At 42.4% G+C, this 18998-nt stretch overlaps 2 protein-coding genes across 5 annotated transcripts; one reads left to right on the top strand and one right to left on the bottom strand.

Moving 5' to 3' along the window:
* The first annotated feature begins 24 nt into the window (after positions 1 to 24).
* Positions 25 to 5666, top strand: LOC109875814 (glycosylated lysosomal membrane protein). Of its 3 annotated transcripts, XR_004202859.1 has the most exons (7): positions 25 to 169; positions 1506 to 1781; positions 2109 to 2303; positions 2580 to 2798; positions 3476 to 3741; positions 3963 to 4227; positions 4340 to 5666. XR_004202859.1 is itself a non-coding variant. In XM_020468227.2 (6 exons), exons 1-6 carry the CDS (start codon positions 62 to 64, stop codon positions 4132 to 4134), a joined length of 1236 nt encoding a protein of 411 aa, XP_020323816.1. In that variant the 5' UTR covers positions 25 to 61; the 3' UTR covers positions 4135 to 5666. The 3 variants fall into 3 exon arrangements, 2 of the variants coding, with proteins under 2 accessions (XP_020323816.1, XP_020323817.1); XM_020468227.2 differs by having other exon boundaries at positions 3963 to 5666; XM_020468228.2 differs by having other exon boundaries at positions 50 to 149; positions 3963 to 5666.
* Positions 5549 to 18695, bottom strand: LOC109875809 (CREB-regulated transcription coactivator 2). 2 transcript variants are annotated; one of them, XM_020468221.2, is made up of 14 exons: positions 18429 to 18695; positions 15841 to 15942; positions 15552 to 15665; positions 10380 to 10441; positions 10219 to 10287; positions 10048 to 10136; positions 9804 to 9877; positions 9612 to 9661; positions 9293 to 9504; positions 8744 to 9195; positions 7733 to 8635; positions 7089 to 7175; positions 6808 to 6952; positions 5549 to 6312 (listed from the first exon to the last, which is right to left on the bottom strand). In XM_020468221.2, the coding sequence occupies exons 1-14, from the start codon at positions 18600 to 18602 to the stop codon at positions 6131 to 6133; spliced, it is 2715 nt and encodes a 904-aa protein (XP_020323810.1). In that variant the 5' UTR covers positions 18603 to 18695; the 3' UTR covers positions 5549 to 6130. The 2 variants fall into 2 exon arrangements, with proteins under 2 accessions (XP_020323810.1, XP_020323809.1); XM_020468220.2 differs by having other exon boundaries at positions 5552 to 6315; positions 18429 to 18690.
* Positions 18696 to 18998: the final 303 nt, after the last annotated feature.

Here is an 18998-nt window from a genome sequence, read left to right as displayed (position 1 = left end):
AAGACCAATCAGCTGATCAAATAAGGAACTAGGCACGTGATTCCTCCCCGGAAAAAGAAAGATGGCGGCGGATATTATGTACACAATCCACTTTTATGTCTTATTTGTGCTTTTAACGCTTCGATGTTCTTCTAGTTTTATCGGCAATGGTGAGAACTACCGACGGAATGTGAGTTTGATAGTAAATTGTTTATATTTATGTTGTACAGTAATAAAGTTCTATAAAGGTAGCTAACTAACCTCTCAGGGATAGCATCAGCTGTAGCTAACTAACTTCTGTTTGGATCCAGTTTTCTGTATTTTGACCCGATATACTGCTAGATAGCACGTTAACATATTTTAGCTAGTTGGTGATTTCGAGCATTTTGGATATACACTTTGTGTTTGTATTTTGTAGCGCGAGCCATATTGGAATGATGATCAAATATCATAATCATAATTTATCAATTGTTTCACCCCAGCCATTCATGCATAACGTAGCGACAAATTACACAATCCCTTGTGGGTGTGATTTTTAAACCAGGGAAATAGTTAATTCTAAGTATGTGGGTGTTTTGTTGGTGTGATTGATAGCGGTGGGTAATTAAAACACAATCTGTTATGGTAGTCTAGGTCCAAATGGCTTAACAGCTTCTACCCCCAGCCATAAATCTGCTGAACGCTCATCAAATGACTACCTGGACTATTTTTATTTGGTTTTTTTACCATGCTGCTTCTCGCTGTTTATTATTCGTCACTTTACCCCTACCTACATGTACAGTACATATTACCTCGACTAACCTGTACCCCCTGTTTATAACCTCGTTTCATTATTTTATCGTTATTCTTTTTTTACATTATTTTATTTAGTAAATAAAACAGCATTTTTGGTTAAGGGCTTATAAGCATTTAATTTAAGGTTTGTATTTGGTGCATAACATTTGATTTAACGAGCCATAACGGTACCCAAGAGCCCTCTACTGAAGATGCTGAGGTCAAATAGTGCTGAAACATATCTAAACCCTACTCTGTGCTGGCAATTTTTAATTTATTTTACCTTTATTTAACTAGGCAAGTCGGTTAAGAACAAATTCTTATTTTCAATGACGGCCTAGGAACAATGGGTTAACTGCCTGTTCAGGGGCAGAACGACAGATTTGTACCTTGTCAGCTCAGGGTTACTAGTCCAACGCTCTAACCACTAGGCTACCCTGCTGCAATCCCTCCATATCAAGTATGAATAAAATATTATTGATTCCACAAATGTATGGATTAGGTGTTGATTATGTACGGTCTCATTAGACTTCCTTGCATAGGTCAGTACTCAGTAGGACTCTGACCATGTCAGGACCAGTCACCAGACAATATTTTTGAGGGTTGTTGGCCTGAAGAGGATGCTGTGCAAATCTGTTAATGATGTATGAATCACCTCTGCTTACAATTTCAGTTTGCTTGTAAGAATCTCATTCTGTGTCACTATGGGAAAATTATAAAATTTACCGTCTCTGTGACTTACCTCTTCCCAGTTATCCCTAGAGCTTAACCCTGGTCTAAACTCCTCGCTGACGCCGTTACCCCCTGGTGTTGGCTTGCTCCATGTGCGGGCGCTGGGCAAGAACAACACACTGCACTACCTCCTCTGCAGCCAGGGGGCGCCAGCATTACTACTGGTGCACACAAACTCCACTTCATCCAAGGTGAAGGTAGACTGGCCTGCCTTCTTGGTACAAAATACCACAGGCAGCCTGAAATTGACTCCGGAGAGCAGTGTTCTGTACAGCAACGCACTCGTCTTTACCAGGGTGAGTCATAAATTGATTGTCATCCTGTTCATAAGTGTCTGTTGAGGTGATATTCTATGTGGCTGATACAGGTATCTCATCCAAATGCATAAGCCATAAAGATGAGCGAGATGCTAGGTTTTGATCCATAATCCAGGTTATTGAATATTCCAGGTCCAAAATTCATGCTCTAGACATTTCTTGTAGATCTTAAATGTTTGGATGGTTGTTATCAATATGGTAATAGCTCTAACAAACACCTGGCTATTAACAAGGAGTTGATTTCAGACTGGGCAAAGCCATAGGTAACTCACTCACTAAACCAACTCATCATTTGTCTCTCGTCAGCTGTGGGAGTACGACGATGTCAACGACACAGCCGTCCCCGAGCACCTACCCCCCTCCAGCTTCTTCCAGCCCTATGAGCTGCAGAACTTCACCTGGGATGACCTGAACAAGACACTTGACCCCATGGCCCACACCGCCCTGCTCTGTGGAAGAGGCGCCAGCGAGAGCTTTAGCAACGGTTCGCTCTGTCTGAAGGTAGGTGGAACTGCATCATCTAAAGCCTGTGTGATGAAATTAGACATAGGTCTGAATCTAGTGAAGATAGGCTATGCCTGGATCCACTCAACAGATACAGTGGGACATGGACTCATCTCTACATTAGACCACTTTTAAAGGTCTGAAAATGTCGGGCAAACTTTGATTTTATCACTTAAACTTGGTTACTGAAGTGAGTATTAATGATCAGTGCGATATGATTTATTTTATTACATGTTAGTAGTTGAATACAGGCTAGCTATCTTCCTATCCTAGTTCTCAGCCTTTGATGTTGAGGGGCGGGACCAAGGCTGGCCCAGCCTCCTCCACAACGCAAACTCCTCCCAGCTGAGGGTGGTGCTGGACGGTGTGGTCCCGAGGTCCAATCGCTCCCGCTTCTCTCTAGAGCTACAGGTTGTGGGCGGCACCCAGGTCATGAGCAGAGTGGACGTGCTCCAGTCAATAGATGATGAATACACACCCTCCATATTCAAGGTGATGTCTCTGTGTGTTATAGACATGTAGTTGTACCAAAGATTTGTATAACGACCACAGCCTGTCGTTTCCAACTGGGAACAAATGTGGGTAAAACAAGAAATGAGATGGGCAGTGCCAAGCACGAGCTAGCGAGATTGTATTGGCCCGTTCAAGTATACATCTGCATATTTCCGTTAGGGAACACCTACTCTGTGAAGTGCGCATGTGCAATAACTCAATTTACCTTTGTACTCCTTCTAAACAAAGCGATTTTTAAAGACTTTAGCAAAGGGTAAAGTCTACAAAACTTAGTCCATTCTGTTCATAACAGATTATAGTTTTGGGAACAGAAAACTGTATTGAGAGCAAATGTTTCATCGTTGAGAAAATGTGCATAATGTCAGCCAAAATCCATCCTCTCCCCCTGCCGTCCACTGGGCATGCTCTCACTGGCATATTTGGTAGTGAGTGGAAATGCCAAGCGGATGCTTCATATTTACACATCCGGTGAAATATCTGTCTCGTTGTTCCATCTGCGGTTATACTAGAGTAAATGTTACTGAATAACAGTATTTAGATGTTTATATTTCAACAATTTTTTTGTGGTTGATTTACTGTTCTTTACCTTCGTCTCTCTGTAGACTGTCACTGAAGCTTTCAGATGCTACAGTGTCCTCGTCTTTCCTCTCTTTTAGGTATCTCAGTGGGTGTCCTCTCCAGTCAACTCCACCTCTCCTGTTCTTGGCTACGCCCAATGGAAGCCCGTGGCCTACCGCAGGCCATCGCCTGTCTTTGAGGACGCCACTCCCTGCCGCCACTCAACCCCTGTCCCCGTAGCCCAGCTTCCCCCCTCCGGCCTAGTGCGGGCGTATTTTGGAGGGGAGCGCCAGACCACCGGGCTCAACATGACCTTCAGTATCACTGGAGACCCATTCTACAACACCACCAACTACCTCAGCTGGTAGGTAGCAGTTTACATCCTGTTGGTTTATCCTAGCTATAATAGGTTGCATTTTAGCAACTTTAACTGAATTATACACTAAATTGCAGTTTATAGCCCCTCCATTAACCAACTATCAAGCAGCTGAGGTTGATATCTCACACCATCACCAACTACCTAAAATGATAATGAAATTGTCCGCAATGATAATATTCTTCCTCCTCTTGCTTTTGGTACTTCAGGACTGTGTTGGTGGGGCTGGGCTCTCCTCCTGTGGACTCGTTCTCTCCCCTGGTTCTGGTCATCATGGCGGTGGGGCTGGGCACTCCCATGCTGATCATCCTGCTTGGCGGGGTATGTGTGTGTGTCCGCAAGAACAGGCCCCAACCACAGGTCTATGAGCCAATCAACTGAGGCCAAGCCAGGATATGTGTACTTTTAAGTCCTGCTTTGACCAGTTTCTTGCCAATGAGCAGACACCTCTGGGCCCATTTTTTTTCCAAAAGTTATCTGGATTTAGCCTATCGGATAGGATTGAATGCATAGAAATAGAATGGATTAATCATTTACTTGAATGGGGACAACTGTTCTATTACTTATATTTCTATGCATTTAATCCTATCTGATAGGTGAAAAACTGGGCCCTGGTGTCCGGCAGGTGTCACTCATTTATAAAAAATGAGGTACATGACTGTCTAATATGGCCAACCATTGTTGGCACAACGGGCCACTAAGGCTTTGACAGAAACACATTTTTAACCACTTGCATAATTTAGGAATGGGCTGAATCATCTTGTGGAAGAGAGAGCCCATGAATGAGTTGATTTAGTTGTGCTTGGAAATGCCAAAGGCTCCCATCTCAAACCTAACATTCCATGTGAGAACATATTTATCCAGAAAATTGTGAAAAGGCAAGTTACTGTAGTTCAGGATGTTTTTTCATTGTAAAACTCAAACGGCGTACACTGTCCCTCCAGTTCTGTGTAAAACAGTATATTATCTTATTGTTGCTCAACAAACATTGGTACATGATGACATGTTACACTGAAGTGGTCCATGTTTGGCACTGCCTATCTAGATATACTGACCTGACATGGGTCCTAACTAATAATGGACTCAAGCATATATCTGATGACAGAAGAAGAGCTACAAAGGAGTAGGGGCTTTTTTTCTCTTCGATAACACTGATCTGAGGTCAGTTTGTACTGTAATGGTTTAGGAATTGGTCAAACTAAAATAATCCAAGATCTGCACCTGAAGGAGACTCATACCTGGAGCAGTGAAAGGAAAATAAATCTCAAGAGAAGAAGCTTAAAGGAACAAGATTTGTTGCTTTCTTTCCCAACCCCTTGGATGTTATTGGTTGGGGTAAGGGGAAGCCTAGTTAGGGTCCATGTGCTACACCCAAAGTGAACTGAAATGCGATGTTTGATTTAATGTCAATGAAGTTAGAAATCGGTATGGGATTACAAAATATTTGATAATATTGTAATTAATGTTACTACTTTTAAGGCCGTGTTGATTATAGTTCTCCTTTGGAATTAATTTAAAACAAGCTTCAAAGTCTTATTCAGGTTGTAATCACAGTACAAGAGAATAAATGGCCTTGATTATTTACCTGTATTTGTCTATTAGGCAACAATGTGTTACCTTCATTTTAGGACTAAATGCTAAATTTAATGCAAAAACACCAGTACCTGAAATATTATTATGCAAGCATCTAATACACAGGTCACATTCATTTGTATTTTGAGGAAATGCTCCCTTTCAATAGTAATGTAATGGTCTGTCCATAATTGTCTTTTTCTTAAAGAAATGTACTGGCAAGTTATTTCCTGCTCTCATTTATTTTTCTTTTAAAACAATGGTACACAATGTCATAAGATGTTTAAAAAAGGACATGTAAATAACTGGTTTCTTGGCCACATTAAATACACAAAGTTTAAGATGTGTTTTTTTTAAACTTTTCATCACTACTAGAGGGTGAAAAGACACCATTCATATTAGAATGTACATCATTGTATTACAAAAATCCATATCAATACAAATATATATTTTTTACATATCTATTCTCATTATTCAACTACATTTAAACTAAGGTGCAGGGGATGCCAGCTCTTGGGGTGCATTTTTCCATTGCAGGCAAGCATTAAATGACAACTAAGAAAAAGTGCAGTCAGCTAACGAGTCTCATGTGAGGCAGTCGATGTATAGTTACATGCTTGTTAAATCCCATGACCTGGCCAATCACATGAGGATGCTGTAAGATAACATTAATGTGCAATCAAATTATGTCCAGCAGTGAAAGATCCCGGGGCAGAAACTACAACTGACATTGTTGCCATCAGACCATACCAAGACAGCCATCTTAGTTGAAAGTAGTGTTCCTGGATACATTCAACTACCCCGGTCACCTAAGTAGGTTAGAGCAGTGTCCTTTCACAGTGTCCTCGACCATGTCTCCATCTGCCAGTATGTTAAGCTCCTCCAGGTCTAGCGGATCGATCTGAAGGGGGTTATGTAGGGTGAAGTCGTCTGCATCAAATCCCAGCATGGGCAGAACACCAGATAAATCCTCATAGGCTGCTTTGTCTGCTAAGTGGGAAACAAAGACAAAGTGGATAAGAGCGAAAGAGTGAGGCTGGGATTCAATCCGATTGCGGGTTATAGGCATTGTGACTTAAAGTCAACGCTCCCGTTCACAGATATCCCATTCACAGTAAACGCTGCATATGACAGCTCAATCAGAAATAGCTTTTAAAAGCCGCTATCGGATTGAATCCTTGCCCTTTTTAAAAATATATAGAGACAAGATAAGCTTTAAAAAGGTTACAATTGCGGTGCAACTTGTGTTTTTTTCAATTACCAGGTCTAACATTTCAGGGATTATTTACTTAGGGTGTAGTTTCATCCAGACAGTAAGTCCATTAGTTGGTATTGAATAACCAACAAATGGACATACAATTGTCTGGATGAAACGACAGCGACCTGTGTAAGTCGAAAATAAGGTAATACTTCCCCAAAAACAATCTCTAACTGCTGCAAGCAATAAAAAAAGTGCAAGAGGGGGGAGAGAGTGGGCCCTACCTGTCATAAAGTCTGCACTGGTTTGGTTCTGGCAGTGGAGGGACATCGGAGGACCCTGGTTCCTACAGTAAACCCCTCCATCTTTCCCCTCCACAGCCTGAGGCCCAGAATCTCCCCAGAGAGGCTCCTTACTGAGCTGTCCCAGCTGGGCAGAGGTGTGGACAACCAGACAAGATTAGAGAATTAGATTGAAACTATGCACAGTGAGTGAATCAACAGGTCAAATGGAGTTGTCCTTTTCAATACTGTTAGATTATTTACAGTTTTAGGTCTTAGACTACCTGCTGGGAGAGTGCCTGAGTCTGGCGTGGTGTGAGATGTAGGCCCATGTAGGACTCCTGCTGTAAATGGTTCAGTATGAAAGTGTCCTGAGAGAGCAGAAAATAAGTAAGTACCATTAATAGGGCTGCACAATTGATCGAATTCCCATCGAAATATGGACATGTGCAACATCCATATCGCATTACAATATTTTGAAACGCATCTCAGTCGCCTGTAATGTCCTTTTAATAGTTTACTCGGTTTTTCTTTCTCCTCTTACGGCTGCTTCCCACACACAAGAAAACCACCCCGTCACTCAAGCAGCACAGTGCCTCTTCTCTCTTAGATTCCTTATACAGATGTAGGATCTTCATTTGAGACCGTTTGCTACAGCAGGAAAATAATCCAGTTCACCCAAGTGTTGATCTATATCGCATGTCAAATCGCAGTATTTGATTTATTTATTTTTTAATCGTTATTCTTTTTTTTTTGGGCCCATATCGTGCAGCCCTACATTACCATATCTTTCTGACAGACCAAACATAAAATGGCCTCTTATTGATCCTAAACGTAGCCTAAACTGTACACACTGACACTATCCAAACTAAACTCAAACTAGTGAAAATAGACATACACAATATGCAACAGATGGGGATATTCTCACATTGTAGAGGCCTGGATTGTTGTCCATTAAGGAGTTAATCTGTGAGAAGATTTTGGTCGACTCAATCTGGTCCTTCTGACTTGGCACCTTCTGATGTGCCCAGCTCCTTCCCTGGGCTTGGGTCTGATGCTTACGAGTCATCGTTGGTACTTTTTGTGGGTTTGACATGTTCTGCCCATTCAAGTCAAGGCTCTGAGCTGGCGGGTATGCACACTGGAGATTCCACTGATGTTGCTCATGCTGCTGTTGCTGGTAGCCATTTGCCTGCTGCTGTTGGTAGAGTTGAACCTGCTGGAGCTGATGTTGCTGCAGTAGCAGCTCATCTTGTCGACGTGCTCGGTTTTGCTGAGGTTGTCTTTGGTACGCTTGTTGTTGATCATGTTGCTGATGTGGGTACTGCTGGTGTGGGTGTTGCTGGTATTGTTGCCTTTGCTTCTCTAGCTGGTGCTGTGGAAGGTTTTGGTACACTTGTTTCTGTTGTTTTTGCTGTTGTCTTTGATGCTGTTCCTCTTGTGATTGATGTAGGTGTTGTTGCTGTGGGTTCTCACAATGGTTTGACCCTCTTTGATATTGCTGTTTTATGTCCAGGTCCTGACTTTCTGTCTGGACATGCTGGATCCGGCATTGATATAGTTGATTTGGGTGCTGGTACTGTTGTCGATGGTGATATTGCAGTTGTTGGAGGTTGTGTGTCTGTGGGAGCTGTAGCTGTGGGTGTTGTTGGTCTTGTTGTTGTTGATGCCTGGATTTCTCTTGGTGTGGTGGTTCCTGGCTGGGTTGCTGCTGCCCCTCTGTCAGAGAATGCTGCTGAGCTGCTGAGGTACCTTCGTGTTGAGGTTGGCAGTGAGGATACCCTGGTGGCCTTGACTCCTGTGGTAATTGGTTGGTGTTCAGGAGAACTCCCTTGGAATTGAAATAAGAGCAATACATCAAACAATGTCTTAATATGGAGTTCTATGAAACCATCTTATTAACAAAAACATCACTTCAATTCCAGTTTGTTTGATATACCTGAGTTATAGAAGATAACTTTGGAGACCCAACAGGTGAAAACTGTTTAGATTGGAGCCAGCGAGACTCTCCACCAGTGGGAACGACCAGTGGGCTGAGGGGAGTCCGCCTTCTTAACGAAGGCACCTGCGTCTGGCTAATTGGACGTGGGGAGCAGGATAGGGAAGAGGAGGAGCAACAGCGAGATCCGCCAATCCCACTGCTGTAGCTACAGTGGCTAGTTGCGGATTGCAGGGATAGGCCGCTTAGGGAAGAGCTGCTGAGGAAGGACTGGAGGGATTGGTTGCTAGGGGATGACTGCAGAGAAGAGTTGCTGAGTGACAAGTTCAAGGAGGTGGAGTTTAGAGAGCTGGAAAGGGAGTGGCTGCGCAGAGAGGCTTGAATATTGGGGTTGCTGTGGGAGGACTGAAGCAATGGGTTACTGTACGAGCCTTGGAGAGACAACGACAAACCTGAGAAAACAAGGAAAGAAATGGACACCATCACCATATGAACCTACCTAAACCGACACCAACATACACTAAGAACTTAGCACACAGACAAACACACCTGGCATGGGAAATTCATCATCTCTGGCTTCAAGGTGAGCGGGAGTTCCAGGTAGGTGGCCAGTGCTGCAGGCAGCGGGTTTGTGTGAGTCCCCACCTACTGGCTGTGGGGAGGGGAGGTGCAGGCTGGAGAGATCGGGCAAGGAGCCACTTGCATTGAGAGCAGAATGGACATTGAGAGCCCTGAACTGCTGATCTGGCGAGGACAGGATGCTGGAGAAACCGCAAGAGAGAAGGATAGGAGAAAGGGAGGTGGTTCAGTCAGGGCACAGGGTTTGCCTTTCTTTTAGACAATATTCATTTGGAAAAGCAGAACATACTTTATACCAGGGACTTTATGTGATTTGACTCCAGTGGGAAGTGCAGGAAGCTAAGATGAGACAAACAATTAGCAAGGATACATCAATGAGAAAAATTGTCATCCATCCGCTAGAGCACATTGTGCAATACTGAACCCATTCGTATAGGAAATATGAAGCATTGTGGATGGTTACGTTGGCAAGAAATAATACCTTTTTGGTATTCCTTAATGGTTTTTCCTCTTCAAGGACATTCTCCTCAATTGGAGGCACTGGATATGGAAAACCTGAGGTGATGGAGAGGAAACCATCAGGTGCAAAAATCTAATAGATTAATACATGATATAGGAAATAACTCACTTTCGAGGGGCATTTGCAAGAATTACCTAAGGAATAATACTGAAACACTGAACACAATACAATGACTAAATCAATACAACTGGCATTGTGGACTTACCATTGTGCCTGTTCTGTGAGATTAAAGGCTGCTGGTCCCCTGCGTGGGTGTTCCTCACACTGGTGTGCAGGGCCGAGTCTGAGTTAGTTCTGGGGAGGAGAGCACACATTTCAGAGGGGAAAGCAAGAGTGTAGAAGAACAGTAGAGAAACACGATGGGTACGTTGCTCACCTATTAAGTGCTGTTAAGGGAGGGTGCATCAAGTGGCTTTTGTCCACTGGAGAGCTGATAGACCAGTTCCTTTTTGGGTGACAGAATCAGTCGAAATATGTATTAGAATGTTTATTATTAAGTTTACAAAATGTATAATTTTTGATTGCGCCGACCCTTACCTTCTCAAGCTGGGTTCAAGTTGTGGAGACGGGTGAACTGAGCGGTAGGGAGAGTTGTCAATCTGTGAGGGAGTGTTAAGGCTATACAGATTGCCCTTGGAAAACCTAGGCATAGGCCGACTGTTGGCAAACAATGGTACACAAAGTTGACGGGACATTTCTTCTACAGTGTGTACATGATTAATCCCCTCTATCTGCTACTTAAGTGGATCAACAGTTAAAGGGCTCCCGAGAGGTGCAGCGGTCTAAGGCACTGCATCACTACAGTCCCTGGGTCGAATCCAGGCTGAATCCCATCCGGCCGTGATTGTAAGTCCCATAGGGCGGCGCACAATTGGCCCAGCGTCGCAGGGGTAAGCAGTCATTGTAAATAAGAATTTGTTCTTAACTGACTTGCCTAGTTAAATAAAAGGTTTAATTTTAAAAAGTGAACATTTAAAAAAAAGGTCCAATGCATCTATTTTTACCTCTATCAAATCATTTCTGGGTAACATACCTTACTAAGATTGTTTTCAATTAAAATGGTCAGAAAGTAACACAAATAGCTTCTTGGCAAACAGACATTCCTCAAGCAAGAATTCTAATAGGACTGTCTAGGAATGGTTTGAGTGGTGAGGGGAAACCTGAAAACTAGCTGTTATTGGCAGAGGTTTGGAACACTCTTTCTTATTGGTTAATTAAGTCATTTACTGCTTGGTGATGTCACCAGGCAGCCAAAACTCCATCCCACTAAAACTGCCTGAAATATCAGCATGTCTTTTCAAACTCTTACACTAACGCCATTATTTATTTATTTCACTGTATAATTTCAATTTATAAATTCAGCAAAAAAAGAAACGTCCCTTTTTCAGGACCCTGTCTTTCAAAGATAATTCGTCAAAATCCAAATAACTTAACAGATCTACATTGTAAAGGGTTTAAACACAGTTTCCCATGCTTATTCAATGAACCATAAACAATTAATGAACATGCACCTGTGGAACGGTCATTAAGATACTAACAGCTTGCAGATGGTAGGCAATTAAGGTCACAGTTATGAAACCTAAGGACACTAAAGAAGCCTTTCTACTGACTCTGAAAAACATCAAAAGAAAGATGCCCAGGGACCCAGCTCATGTGCGTGAACGTACCTTAAGCATGCTGGAAGGAGGCATGAGGACTGCAGATGTGGCCAGGGCAATAAATTGCAATGTCCGTACTGTGAGACGCCAAAGACAGCACTACAGGGAGACAGGACGGACAGCTGATCGTCCTCGCAGTGCAGACCACGTGTAACAACACCTGCACAGGATCGGTACATCCAAACATCAAACCTGCGGGACAGGTACAGGTTGGCAACAACAACAACTGCCTGAGTTACACCAGGAATGCACAATCCCTCCATCAGTGCTCAGACTGTCCGCAATAGGCTGAGAGAGGCTGGACTGAGGGCTTGTAGGCCTGTTGTAAGGCAGGTCCTCAACAGACATCACCGGCAACAACATTGCCTATGGGCACAAACCCACCGTCGCTGGACCAGACAGGACTGGCAAAAAATGCTCTTCACTGACAAGTCTCGGTTTTGTCTCACCAGGGGCGATGGTTGGATTTGCGTTTATCATCGAAGGAATGAGGGTTACACCGTCTGTACTCTGGAGCGGGATCGATTTGGAGGTGGAGGGTCCGTCATGGTCTGGGGCGGTGTGTCACAGCATCATCGGACTGAGCTTGTCGTCATTGCAGGCAATCTCAACGCTGTGCGTTACAGGGAAGACATCCTCCTCCATGTGGTACCCTTCCTGCTGGCTCATCTTGACATGACCCTCCAGCATGACAATGCCACCAGCCATACTGCTCGTTCTGTGTGTGATTTCTTGCAAGACAGGAATGACAGTGTTCTGCCATGGCCAGCGAAGAGCCCGGATCTCAATCCCATTGAGCACATCTGGGACCTGTTGGATCGGAGGGTGAGGGCTAGGGCCATTCCCCCCAGAGATGTCCGGGAACTTGCAGGTGCCTTGGTGGAAGAGTGGGGTAACATCTCACAGCGAGAACTGGCAAATCTGGTGCAGTCCATGAGGAGGAGATGCACTGCAGTACTTAATGCAGCTGCTGGCCACACCAGATACTGACCGTTACTTTAGATTTTGACACCCACTTTGTTCAGGGACACATTATTCAATTTCTGTTAGTCACGTCTGTGGAACTTGTTCAGTTTATGTCTCAGTTGTTACATCTTGTTATGTTCATACAAATATTTACACATGTTAAATTAGCTGAAAATAAACACAATTGACAGTGAGAGGACGTGTATATAAACTCAGCAAAAAAAGAAACGTCCTCTCACTGTCAACTGTGTTTATTAAAAATAAAAAGATTTAATACATTTTAGAATAAGGCTGTATTTGTATTTATTATGGATCCCCATTAGCTGCTGCCAAAGCAACAGCTACTCTTCCTGGGATCCAGCTAAATTAAGGCAGTTTATACAAAAACATTACAACACATTCACAGATTTCACAACACACTGTGATCCTTCAGGCCCCTACTCCACCACTACCACATATCTACAGTACTACAACCATGTGTATGTTATTGTGTGTGTGTGTGTGTGTGTGTGTGTGTGTGTGTGTGTGTGCGCCAATGTTTGTGTTGCTTCACAGTCCCCGCTGTTGCATAAGGTGTGTTTTTTTAATCTAATTTTACTGCTTGCGTCAGTTACTTGATGTGGAATAGAGTCCCATGTTGTCATGGCTCTATGTAGTACTGTGTGCCTCCCATAGTCTGTTCTGGACTGTGAGGACTGTGAAGAGACCTCTTGTGGCATGTGGGGTATGCATGGGTGTCCGAGCTGTGTACCAGTAGTTTAGACAGACAGCTCGGTGCATTCAACATGCACCTCTCATAAATAAAAGTAGTGATGAAGTCAATCTCTCCTCCACTTTCAGCCAGGAGAGATTGACATGCATATTATTAATAATTGCTTTCGGTGTCCATCCAAGGGCCAGCCGTGCTGCCCTGTTCTGAGCCAATTGCAATTTTCCAAAGTCCTTCTTTGTGGCTCCTGACCACACGACTGAACAGTAGTCCAGGTGCGACAAAACTAGGGCCTGTAGGACCTGCCTTGCTGATAGTGTTGTTAAGAAGGCAGAGCATCGCTTTATTATAGACAGACTTCTCCCCATCTTAGCTACTACTGCATCAATATGTTTTGACCATGACAGTTTACAATCTGTTACTCCAAGCATATTAGTCATCAAAACTTGTTCAATTTCTATAATTTATTACAAGGATTAGTTAAGGTTTAGAGAGTTTTGTTCCAAATACAATGCTTTTAGTTTAAAAAATATTTAGGGCTAACTTATTCCTTGCCACCCACTCTGAAACTAACTGCAGCTCTATGTTGAGTGTTGCAGTCATTTCAGTCGCTGTAGTAGCTGGCGTGTGTAGTGTTGAGTCATCTGCATACATAGAAACTCTGGCTTTACTCAAAGTCAGTGGCATGTCGTTAGTACAATTGATTCTAACTGGATTATATTTGATAGGCTTCCATTAAAGAACACCCTCTGTTCTGTTAGACAAGTAACTCTTTATCCACATTATAGCAGGAGGTGTAAAGCCATAACACATACATTTTTCCAGCAGCAGACTATGATCATCTACAAGTCCATGCTAGGTAAAGCTCTGCCTTATCTCAGTTCACTGGTCACGATGGCAACACCCACCTGCAGCACGTGCCCCAGCAGGTGTATCTCACTGATCATCCCTAAAGCAAACACATCATTTGGCCGCCTTTTGTTCCAGTTCTCTGCTGCCTGTGACTGGAACGAATTGCAAAAATCGCTGAAGTTGGAGACTTTTATCTCCCTCACCAACTTCAAACATCTGCTATCTGAGCAGCTAACCGATCGCTGCAGCTGTACATAGTCTATCGGTAAATAGCCCACCCATTTTTACCTACCTCATCCCCATACTGTTTTTATTTATTTACTTTTCTGCTCTTTTGCACACCAATATCTCTACCTGTACATGACCATCTGATCATTTATCACTCCAGTGTTAATCTGCAAAATTGTAATTATTTGCCTACCTCCTCATGCCTTTTGCACACAATGTATATAGACTCTTTTTTTTCTACTGTGTTATTGACTTGTTAATTGTTTACTCCATGTGTAACTCTGTGTTGTCTGTTCACACTGCTATGCTTTATCTTGGCCAGGTCGCAGTTGCAAATGAGAACTTGTTCTCAACTAGCCTACCTGGTTAAATAAAGGTGAAATAAAAATAAAAATAAAATCAATAATGTCAAAAGCTATATTGAATTCTAACAAGACAGCCCCCACAATGTTATCATCAATTTCTCTCAGCCAATCATCAGTCAGTGTAAGTGATGTGCTTGTTGAGTGTCCTTCCCTATAAGCATGCTGAAATTCTGTTGTCAATTTGTTTACTGTAAAATAGCATTGTATCTGATCAAACACCATTTTTTCCAGAAGTGTACTAAGGGTTGGTAACAGGCTGATTGGTCATCTATGAGTCAGTAAAGGGGGCTTTACTATTCTATTCTTGGGTAGTGGAATTGCTTTATCTTCCCTCCAGGCCTGGGGGCACATGGTCTCTAGTAGGCTTAAATTGAAGATCTGGCAAATATGTGTGTCAATAACGTAACAAAATGTGGAAAAAGGGAAGGGGTCTGAATACTTACCTAATGCAGTATACGGGGAAATCACATTTTTGACTGCACTGGGCCTTTAACCTTAGACAGTAGTATGGCATTTGACCCTGCACGCTTTTACCAACAATAGTTGTTTGGTCATCTTGCCATACAGACAATAGGAAGTAGGCTACTGTAGATGTAAAGCAATAGTTCAACACATTATTGCAATATTGTGGTGAACTATTGCTTTACATCCACTGTTATGGTCATCCTCCATGCACGTCAGATATCTGGGGAGCATGGAGGAAAACCGTCATTTTTGTGTGCTTACTATACTACAGTTGCAAATGGCTAACTTTAGCATTTACCATTAGAAACCCTTTCCCTAAAAGCATATGTTTCTGCTTTAGCCCCCCCCATGTATTAACTTTAAGGCATGGGAGCCACGAAGCAATAAAGACGTTACACTAGCAGTGACCTCACTTCACTTTAAGGGACCCACCACTGGCTGCCCTTTGACTGACCATAAAGGATACATGTTTCCTGTTTGGCCTGACCGGAAAACTGAGCCGCCCCTCGCCTTGTGCCCACTCTGCCATTGGGTGAAGTTTTGTGGGGCAGCCATTGTCTGGACTACAGGGGAGCTGACCCTAACAGAGTCAGACAGATCAACAGTTGACTTTCAGTAGCCTGCATCATATAACCATTGCTATAGCCTGTATGTAATTAGGCTTATAAATATAAATATAGTTTTAAGTAGTAGGTCATGTAGTTATAAGTAGTATGTAATGTAGTTATAAGTAAAATGTAAGTAATAAATCTAACCTGTACATCTGAAATGCTTCTCACAATCTGGTTGACATTGGGAAGGGAGCCTCCATAATAGGTGCCCAGGCTTCTGGCCTGCCGCGCTCTCTGGACCTGAATCTGAGACCCGGAAAGAGTGGGGGGATAAAGAAGGAGTGAATAAAGACGACAACTACTTTAATTTAGTTGATTATCAGAAGAAGAAAAAAATTCATTTACAGTCAGTTCTATAATAGTCTCACTTGTATAATGGAATTACTGGTGAATGTAAAACTCAGACTAAGTATATTCCGTATATAGTGACACTATAAGAGTGAATCAAGGCGACTGTTGGCTCGATCTTGGAAAGAATACCCTCTGACTGCCAACCCTTGGCCTGAACATGGGAATCAGATACTGCATGAGAAAGACCCTTGCATACTTTAAAAGCCCATGTGCAATAAACCATGAGTATAGCTGGGTACCATCTCCTACAGCCACTGTATTTTAAGGAAAGTGTTGCATGGTGGTTCGGTAACTTGAGAGCCTTTGAATTCGGGTATTAATGATATGAAAAGTGTGGGCTATGTAAGAGGTCAAAGAGCTACCGTAGTGCCATGAGGTCTTGGCTCCTCAGTTTCATGCCAGAGCATGGGGCTGCACCTCATTTCACGTGACACCAGAGACTTAATCAATTAGGATACTGCATTGTGTTCACAACATTGAAGATTGAGATGCAATGTAGCCGAGCTATAAGAAGGACGGTGCACTCTATAATGCAGAATAGGGAAACTCGAACTTGTGCACTTTACACATACTGTATATCTATCATGTTTCAAACATATTTATTACACCCCTGTAGGGTTGACCCCATTTAGTCGACTGGTCGATTGTTTGGTCGATAGGCTGTTGGTCGATTGAGACTTCTTTAGTCGAGGAGTAACAACAACAATAATTATTATTGATTTGCGCCTGTCTGAGTGGACTAATCCATTGTGGAGGCCATGGGGATGGCACAGTCCATCAATCAGACATGCTACTGTAATTCTATATGGTTATACAAGAACAATGGTGCAACACTAATACAAATATTAGTTTAGAACAAATGCACTTTCTCCCACGTTGCATAGTGGTCACTGTCTGCAGTTCTGAAACATCAGTGCGCTGTTTTCCTCAACCATGTTGCCATGTGCATAATAGCAATGTTAACCAGCATATTGGTGTTGAGAACACCATCGAGCTGTAGGCCAAAGAGCACATCCTGTTAAGTCTTAATACCATAACTTACTTAGGCCAAATACAATAACTCTTATTGTATTTTATAACTCTTCCCCCCAGCCCTACACCCCTGGCAAAAAGCTGGAGTCAAATACACAGATGGCAATTAGATTCCAAAACGCTAAAGTATCATATTTGTCACTACTTAATACACTCACTACACTGTGAGGTTGTTGTACTCCAACTGTGTAGTGGGACACGACACTCGCATAAAAATAGAATAGTATTTATATTTCCTATGGGCACAATAACAAATCAGGGCAACCCCTAGCCTAATAGACACCCCCATAAATAGCAACGTGGGGGCATATCCCATAAGTGTTAACATTCACATTACCAGTGGTGGAAAAACTACCCAATTGTCATACTTGAGTAAAAGTAAAGATACCTTAATAGAAAATGACTCAAGTAAAAGTGAAATTCTCCCAGTAAAATACTACTTGAGTAAAAATCTAAAAGTATTTGGTTTTAAATATACTTAAGTATCAAAAGTAAAAGTACAAGTAGAAATAGAAATAATTTAAAATTCCTTATATTAAGCAAACCATACCTCATCGTGTTCTTGCATTTTTTTGTTTGTTTACAGATAGCCAAGGGCACTCTCCTATACTTACACATCATTTACACACGAAGCATGTATTTAGTGAGTCCGTCAGATCAGAGGCAGCAGGGATGACCAGGATGTTCTCTTTTTAAGTGTGGGAATTAGAAAATTTTTCTGCCCTGCTAAGCATTCAAAATGTAACAACTACTTTTGGGTGTCATGGAAAATGTATGGAGTAAAAAGTACATCATTTTCTTTAGGAATGTAGTGAAGTAAAAGCTGTAAAAAATATATAAATAATAAAGTAAAGTACAGATACCCCAAAAAACTACTTAAGTAGTACTTGCAAGTATGTCTACTTAAGTACTTTACACCACTGCACATTACGCAGGCTACCCAAAGAGTGCAATTTGTAATTCTAGCCTTGCAGATTGTGGGCAGCCTGCACTCCATGCATCTGTATGGCAAATCAACAGGTGTGTTAAGCATAAATGGTGTATAAATCAATATAACGCACATATGTTTAAAGGTTATATTACAGTAAGAGTGTTTTGAAGTTAAATTATATCGACACTTTGGATTAAACAGATTTGTCAACCGGCGTATTTGCAGTGAAAGTCTCTATAGTGCAAAATTAAACGCGATGCTTGATATGGCCTGGAATTGATTGCGCCTCTGAAAAGTGAAAACAAAGTGCTCTGACTGTCGGGTGGTCAACATCACTGACGTTTGAATATTTTTGACAGCTTTATGGCGTCTCCTGTTTTATCAACACGAAGTTCGTAGGCCTGTCCTCTTGACTCACCCTGGTGGAAGTGATGTCCATCATAACCTCCTGGAAGGCTGCGGTGTCCTCAGCTTGTCGCTGGGTGAGGAGTGCTATCTTCTCGCTAAACTTTCGCGGATTGCAGGACCCATTACTAGATCCTGACCTCTGGCCAGCCCCGCAGCACCCATTTCCTGTGCCTGCAAGAAACATAACTGACCACAACTAGTGTACAGTTAACTAGACACAAGCCCCCGGAGAGAACAAGTTGCAACCCGTGACGGACCACTTTATGCACGTCGTTTCGAAAGGCATTATGGGATATGTTGTTCTTTAATCGAATAGGGACAAGTGTAAATAACCAAATTAAACTACAAGCCCATGCTTCATTTTTTTCATCACAGACAAAAACAACTTGGTGAATGTGGGATATGTAGTTTTGAGTCCCATTACATTGGAACGAATTTGTAATTACATTTTTTTGTTTTTTAAGTAACCTTTATTTAACTAGGCAAGTCAGTTAAGAACAAATTGTTCTTTACAATGACGGCCTACACCTGCCAAATCTGGACGACAGCCAATTGTGCGCCACCCTATGAAACTCCCAAT

This window comes from Oncorhynchus kisutch, linkage group LG14, assembly GCF_002021735.2.
Source record: "Oncorhynchus kisutch isolate 150728-3 linkage group LG14, Okis_V2, whole genome shotgun sequence".
Classification (NCBI taxonomy): domain Eukaryota; kingdom Metazoa; phylum Chordata; class Actinopteri; order Salmoniformes; family Salmonidae; genus Oncorhynchus; species Oncorhynchus kisutch.
The sequence above is the reverse complement of the archived record's forward strand: the minus strand, read 5'-3'. Positions and strand labels throughout refer to the sequence as shown.